This window comes from Acanthamoeba castellanii (genome assembly GCF_000313135.1).
Source record: "Acanthamoeba castellanii str. Neff unplaced genomic scaffold scf7180000084762, whole genome shotgun sequence".
Classification (NCBI taxonomy): Eukaryota; Discosea; order Longamoebia; family Acanthamoebidae; genus Acanthamoeba; species Acanthamoeba castellanii.
Window position 1 is genome coordinate 504,337 of NW_004457518.1, and position 7,372 is coordinate 511,708.

At 56.8% G+C, this 7,372-nt stretch overlaps 3 protein-coding genes and 1 pseudogene across 3 annotated transcripts; 1 reads left to right on the forward strand and 3 right to left on the reverse strand.

Moving 5' to 3' along the window:
* Positions 1-135: 135 nt before the first annotated feature.
* On the reverse strand, positions 136-538 carry ACA1_237410 (uncharacterized protein; the record flags this gene model as incomplete). The annotated part of the gene is made up of 3 exons (XM_004341108.1): positions 136-252; positions 333-386; positions 455-538. The coding sequence occupies 3 exons, from the start codon at positions 536-538 to the stop codon at positions 136-138; spliced, it is 255 nt and encodes an 84-aa protein (XP_004341156.1).
* A 271-nt stretch (positions 539-809) lies between these two features.
* On the reverse strand, positions 810-4,396 carry ACA1_237420 (annotated as a pseudogene).
* A 532-nt stretch (positions 4,397-4,928) lies between these two features.
* On the forward strand, positions 4,929-5,680 carry ACA1_237430 (uncharacterized protein; the record flags this gene model as incomplete). The annotated part of the gene is made up of 5 exons (XM_004341109.1): positions 4,929-5,068; positions 5,154-5,271; positions 5,356-5,420; positions 5,496-5,529; positions 5,603-5,680. 5 exons carry the CDS (start codon positions 4,929-4,931, stop codon positions 5,678-5,680), a joined length of 435 nt encoding a protein of 144 aa, XP_004341157.1.
* Positions 5,681-5,747: 67 nt separating this feature from the next.
* Positions 5,748-6,853, reverse strand: ACA1_237440 (peptidylprolyl cis-trans isomerase, cyclophilin-type domain containing protein; the record flags this gene model as incomplete). Its single annotated transcript, XM_004341110.1, has 6 exons — positions 5,748-5,823; positions 5,895-6,009; positions 6,087-6,212; positions 6,287-6,431; positions 6,542-6,667; positions 6,722-6,853. The coding sequence occupies 6 exons, from the start codon at positions 6,851-6,853 to the stop codon at positions 5,748-5,750; spliced, it is 720 nt and encodes a 239-aa protein (XP_004341158.1).
* Between the last annotated feature and the right edge of the window lie 519 nt (positions 6,854-7,372).

Sequence of the window (7,372 nt, forward strand, 5' to 3'; positions counted from 1 at the left end):
GGTGTCGCTGGGTATCGGCGATGGACAGCTTCATGTCGGCCGTCTTGAACGCCGCCCACCTTTGTTGGAACCAGGCAGTCAGTCAATCCCTGGTGCACCACGTGTACCAGATTTTTTTCAGGAGTCATGAAAGTCTTACCGTTGGTGCGCAGCAGTGGCGGTGACCGCGTCCTTGATCTTCGCCATGACCGACATCTTGTAATTGGTGATCGTTCGGTGCTTCTGCTCCACATTCACCAGCCAATCCTCCATCTGGCGAAGGCAAGGCGGAGAGGGCGCGATCAGACCACCGCTTTTGTGGAATAAGGAGGTCGCATGAGGACTGCCCGTACCTGCGCAAAGGCCTCTGCCAGCTCCCAGACCTGCGCATACTCTTTCGCCTGCGCCTGGTGGTTGTTGGGCGCGACGTCAAACACGGTAGGCAGTGGTAAGTATACCACAACGGGAGACGTACGAGGGTGGAGAGGTAGTAGGCCGCTTCGGAGAGCTTGGGCACGGGGATCTTGAACAGCTTCTCGAACTCGGCAAAGCTGGTCATTGGGAGTACCAATTAATGAAACGTTCAGCCGAGCAAAAGGAAACAGTACACGTACTCTTTGGGGAGAACCCCGCCACCTGCAAGAGCTGCGCCTTCCATTGTAGTCACTGTTCGGGTTGTGTTGTTTGCCCCCAGCAGACTTAGCTTTTTACTTTGTTTTTTCAGCAGGGAAATGAAATCCAAGAAAAAGATCGGATTGCGTGAATGGTCGTGTGCGTTGTTAGGGAACGAAAGCAAACAGAACAAGGGGGGGGGTGGAGCATGACGATCATTATGTCTGGATGTTCTGGAAGTAGGCGACGAGGCACAGGTTGTGGTGGAACAGGCTCTCCAACCGCGCCCACGACTGCCGCTGGGCTTCCCGCAGGCGCTTGAGGTCGTTCTGCAGATGCTCTTGCTCCACCATCACCTCACCGTGCGCCTGGTGAAGAAAGTAAGGTCAATCAAGATACATTTATCATCAGCATCGGTTGTTGACGTTCACCATGAAGTGATGTTGGTGAGTGAGTGAGTGAGTGAGTGAGTGAGTGAGTGAGTGAACAATACCTTGAGAACGATGTTGATGTAGGCTTGGATGTGACCAAAGTCCTTGCCCGATTCGAGTTGGTGCACGAGGAAATCGACCACCAGTCGGAGATCGTTGGCGCCGTTCTCCAGGTTGATGGTCTTGAGCTCCACGTCGACGCCCGAGGCCGACTGGCCGCGGAGGTGGTCCATGGCCTCGTCGTACTTGGCCTCCTCGAGCAGCAGGATGAACTTGGTCTTGGGCACGAGCTGCGACATGTTGAGGATGCGCGACCGCACCTGGCCAGCGTCCTTGTCGTTGCCCTCCTGCGTGGGGATGAGGAACTTGGGCTCGAGGCCCGACACCACCGGCAGCAGGAAGGGCGCCATGGCGGGCTTCTTGGGCGGCGCGATGGGCTTGTTCCTCTCCTTGATGGTGCTCAAATTGGGCAGATTCTGCCACTGCACGCTGCCCTTGCCCATGGTCACGAGCCCCTGCTTGAGCTGCTCCTCGGGGAACTTGGCGACGGTGTCGGCGCTGACGGTCTCCATCTTGTCGTCGTCGCTCTCCTTGCCGGCGAGTTCGCTCTCCTGCTTGTCGGTCTCGTCGCCCTCCTCCGAGATGACGTTGGGCAAGTGCGCGAGCGCAGGCGATGCGGCCACCGGACGCAGGAGCACCTTCGAGAAGTACATTTCATTCGACCTGCAGGCACGCGTAGCCCAATCGTGAGCCGCAAGTCACACACACACACACACGGCGAACAGCAAACCTACCAGAGGAAGATGCCCTTCTGGCCTGTGTGCGCGGTGGCGAGGAAGTCGCCGACGGGGGAGAAGCTAAGGGAGACGACCGGCGAGGCCACCGAGAACCAATCGATGAGCATGGCGCCGGGCACGTCCCACACGCGCAGGGTGGCGTCCATCGACGCAGTGACCAGCAACCGCGCGTCGGGGCTCCAGGCCATGTCCGTGATGGCGTGGCGATGGCCGGCGAATCGACGAACAACGCGTCGCGACTCGATGTCGATCACCCGGACGACGAGATCGTCGCACGCCACGGCGATGAGTCCGCTCTCCTTGACAATGGCGAGGTTGGTGGCGCTCGAGCCGAGCGCGATCGAGCCAAGCAGCGTGGGCTTGGAGGAGAACTGAGAAAATTTCACGATGCCGTCGAGCGAGATCGAGATGAGGGTCGAGTTGAGGAAGTCCACGGCGAGGCCGGTCACCGGGGCACGATGCTTGGGAAACTCCGCACGCAATTTACTCGACTAGAAGAAATGAATTTGTGAAACAAATGAAACGTTAGCGAAACGCGTTTCACCAGAGTTGGGGGAAAATAGAAAAAAGAAAAAGATGGAGTTGTTGGGGTGGTGGCCTGGCACCTGAAGGTTGAAGGAGCTGATGCGGCCGTCCTTACCGCCGACGATGGTGTAGTTGCCGCAAGTGCTCACCGCAACGGTCTAGCCAGTGGGTTTGGTTAGGTTAGCCAATCACCTTCAACGTTGACCTGCGTTACGCAAAGGAAGCTGAATGGGGGGTTCAACGGCCGTACCGATGGCGTCGAGCGTGGTGTGCGGTAACTATTTTTCCCGAGGACGTAGCGGTGCGTGTTCCATGCCCGAGCCACGGTCTCCTCATCGCTGAGCGTGACCAGATTGTCCCAGTCCTGCTCCTTTGCGGGTGCTGTGGGCAAATGAGAGATGTGAAGACGTCAGAGAAACAAGCTGCCACCACCGAACATGCACAACAGATGACACAGAGGCGGTCGTACAGGAATCAAAGTGGAAAATGGAGGGCAGCTTGAGCTGGTGCTCGCTCATCCTCAAACGCTTGGCCGACTTCTTGAGGTGACCCTGCGACAGCTCGCGCGACTGCTGCTCCTGCACTGTCGAGAAGATGCGCAGTGAACGGTCCGAGCCGGCCGACACGATCACGTTGCCGGCCTTCGTGCCGTCGCCGTAGTAGCGGATGCGCCGCGGCGGCCGCGAGTGGCCGGACCTCTCCCGCAGGAGGCGCGGCTTCTGGTCGGCGTGGTCGAAGATCCACATCTTGATGGCGTTGTCGGTGCCGCTGGTGATCATCACCGGCTGCTCGGGGAGGAATCGGGCGGCCACGACCGGCCCCTGGTGAACGTCCTTCATCACGGCGATCAGCTTCTTGCCCTCGAGGTCCCACACCGTGACGCGCCCGGCGTCGGTGGCGGCAGCGAGGACCGAGGGGCCGTCCGTGCGGAAGGAGATGGACGTGATCTGCGCGTCGGGCACCGTGAATGTGAAGAGCGTTGTGTCGAACCGGAGGTTGTGCATGATAATGCGTCCGTCAGCCTGTTCAACAGAATCCAGAAGAAGAATGGCGATGAGATGAGTTCTAAGTGTTGGTGTGTGTGTGTGTGTGTGTGTGAGAGAGAGAGAGAGACGCACCAGACCCACGCCGATGACGTCGACTGCGGGAGACTGCGCAACGGAGACGATGGGCGAGCCCCAGCCCTTGAAGGCGTAGACCAGCTTCTTCGTCTTCAAATTCCAGAGCTGCATCGTGCCCTCCTGGCTGCAGAACAGCATCTTGTTCAAGTAGGTGGACGGATGGGTCATGCACGACACGTGGAAGCCCTCGCCAAACTCGATCTGGTCTTCGGTCTCCACGGTCGTCAGCTCGCCCTTGGAGGCGATCTTGGTGCACTGGGACATGTCCCAGATCTTCAACACCGAATCCCGGGACACCGAGAGGAGGTGGTCGCCGAAGGCGTACAGGTGTGTGATCGTGGCCTGGTGTCCCTTGAACGTCGCCACCTGAAAGAGAAGCACACCAATTCGAGCAGGCGTCAGTATCACACACGACACACACGACACACACGACACACGCACACGAGAGAGAGAGAGAGAGTCGTACGGCTTTGCCGCGCTTCCAAATGTGGACCAGCGGACCAGCGCCCGTGATGACGAAGTCCTTTTGCATTAGGATGGCCCTTATCTTGCGCTCATGCAGCGGACCTGCGTAGTGACCACGTGGGAGTACGTTGAGGCATTGCAGGTGCGAAGAAGGAGCTGGCGCAAGCAGACTAAGGAGAAGAAGAGGGAGCAGGGGAAGGAAGAGAGGGAAGGCGTACTGACGAAGGAGAGGCGGAGCTTGTCGCACTGATGGACAAAAGAAGCAAAATCAACATTAATCGCACAGAGATTTGAAAAATCGCAATTCGATTAAATTAAGTGGTGGGAGGCGGAGTACGTTGTAGGTGTGGAAATTCTTGCCAAGACTCGTTGAGAGGAAAGTCTCGGCTCCATGATGCTGAAGGGCGAAGGGGATGCGCTCGCCCACGAGCCCCAATGCCCGATACGGCCGGAAGACTTGACTCATATTTATGCAAAAATTAAAATCGCCTCTTCACCAAATAGATCCAAGAAGAAGATGGAGAGCCGAGATGAGAACACCTCCAGAGGGCAGGGAAAAGAATTCAAATGGGATTAAAAAGAGCGAAAGAGAAAAACAGTCCTCCGGCGGTTCTTCCTTTCTTCTCCGGCGGCCAGTTGCACGAAAGCTGCACGACCAAAACCGCACAAACACAGAAATACAATCTCCAAAGATGAGGCGTGCAGCTTGTGCGTTTCGACCTGCTCCCACGCACTCGTTGTGCACGGCGGTCCTCAGCTCCCCTGCAGTGGGGCGCACCCTTGCCACTGTCACCCGCAATGCCAGGCCCAAGGTTTTTATTTAAATTTATTTAGATTAGATTTATTTATTTTTGTAGAGGCTTGGTTGTTCATCGATTGACCAACACACACGTGTCTGCATCTTGCAGTTTGTGTTCCCAGCGGATGGCCTGCCATTGTACACGGCCAACCGGCGAGGCGAGTTCTTGATTCAGGCCGGCGTGGCCGTTATCAGCTGTATGGCCTACGGCACCTACGCCTTGACGCAGTACGAGGCCAAGAAGCAGACCGGCGAGTTTGTTGGTTCGTCCGACACCGTCACCAAGGTGGCTATCGGTCTCGGTGCCTTCTGCGTAGTGACCACTCCGCTCTTCACCTGGTACACCACCCACCAGTGACATCTGCGAAAGTTGAACACGCCAGGGCTGACCACAACGACACCGTTTGGGTGGCCGCCGTCTCAGGGCAAGCACAAGGCGAGCAGTGCGGCGATTGTGGGCCGTTCCCAGGTCGGCCAACACCAACGTGGCCTCGGCACTGCGAGTTGAAACGCATTCGTTCTTCGGAGGACCTGGCAAGACAGTACGTCCCACCACGAACGCACATAACAGAGTACGCTCGCTCACCATCATCAACCTGACGTGTTGTCCTGCTCTACGCGCGCAGACCGACGTTCAAATCTCTGAGATTGTGCCCGTCGGTCATATCAACCCCGCAGAGCGTCTTGTTCGGTACCTTGACACTCTCCAATGCGATCATCATTTCGAGCACTTGCGCCAACTCACTACTATTGGCACTGGCTTCAGGTTTCAGCTCAGGGATAACAAGCTTTTCGTGATGGTACGCACACTTTGGTGCCATAACTTCTTGCGTTGTGCACTGACATCGTGCTTTCTCTCTTGCTCTTCATCAGACGCGCGACCGGGGAGAGTTCCACAATGAGGAGGCCCTTCAGCGCTTGCTCAACAACAAGCCTGTAACCTTCTCTTGACCGACTCCGTCAAGCTGCGCCTCACAGCTTATTTTTGCACACGTCTCTTTGGCTGCATGCAAAGAGCTTAACACTGACCGCAATCAGCGATGACAACGTCGACCTTGGGGCTTCCATCCGCAGACGCTGCCTCCCGGTTGATCCTAGAAGTAGAAACGAAGCGTTTGAGAAGAGGTCAGTGGAAGCGGAGAGCATCATGCCGATCGTTGGGTACCTGTGCAGAATGTCAACACCCTCGACGACCTGTCCGAACACGACGTGCTTGCCGTTGAGCTTGGTGAGGTTATCCGCTAGCGTGAAGAAGAACTGCGACGAGTTTGAGTCCTTTCCTGCATTGAGGAACGCCATTACGGCGGTGAGACGGTGCACAACACAAGACACTGTGCGAGGCATGAAGAGGCGGAACCTGAGTTGGCCATGGAGAGAGTGCCGACGGCCTTGTGGAGGAGCTTGAGGCCGTCCTTCTCGTCCTTGAACTTGCGACCGTAGATCGACTCACCGCCCGAGCCGTCGCCACGAGTGAAGTCGCCACCTGGACGAGGGAGTAGCGGGTGAGACATTTGGTGGAGCAAGACCAGGCCAGATCAGACCAGAGTGAGGCCTCACCTTGGCAGACAAAGTCTTTGACGATTCGGTGGAAGCGGGAGCCCTTGAAGTGCAGAGGCTTCTTGCTGGCCTTAGAGATGCCCTTCTCGCCCGTGCACAGAGCTAGGAAGTTCTCCACCGCTTTGGGCGCCTTGTCTGCGTAGAGCTGCAGGGGGGAGAGAACATCATCACGATGGATCAGCCTGAGCTTCATGTACGAACAGGGACCCTGGTGGCTGGCCCAAGTGCTGCGTGTTGTCCCTGGCGGAAACTCACCTCGATAACGATGCGGCCTGCTCGGAGAGGAGTGGGGGCCGCTGCGCGCATGGGACCGTTCGCTGTCCACGACGGGTCGGCAGCGTAGAGCTCGGCTAACGTCTCGCGCTGGCCCTCGTCAAGCTCCTTCCGGCACGTGAGTATTGGAGCTTTGGGGGGGGGGGTAGACGTACGTCGTACCTGCAGATTTGTAGGCAGTCCATACTGCGCGCCCACCGCGGCGAGGAACTGGGCAGCTCGCTGGTACTCCTCCACCTCCACTGCGTGCTGCTGGGCCGAGCCAATATCCACATCCACAAATGCTCTCTGCATGTTTATTTTTGTAGTCTTATATTTTTTAATCATCCATTTGCTGAAATGCTATTTCTTTGGCGCATTTCTTTGGATCTCGGGGATATCAAGTGCGGTGGAATGCAAGGCATCCAGCTCTTTCGTTGCGTTGCGACTTTTCGTCGGCACAGCAACAAGAAAGAAGAAGACGACGAGGTTCGGTGTCCAAGGTTCGTCTGGTGGCCCGCAAACCAAGTTCTTTGTGAAGACACGCACCAAGCAAGAGCCGATCGGCACCTCGTCATCAGCTGGTGCGGCTCCCATTTCTTTTTTCCAAATCATGCACACAAATTATGTACTACATGTTATGATTGTCGGTAGCGTCACCAAGAGCCGCTAAACGCCCGCCACGCCATCTCGACCAGCCTTCATACATGTAACTAAGGACTGATACAATACCCAACCATGTTTGCTATACTACAGCATCTCCGACAGCACCCAGAAAACCGAGCGAAAGCGAAGCATCGAAGCATTTTTGTGAAGGCGTTGCGAAAAGCGACC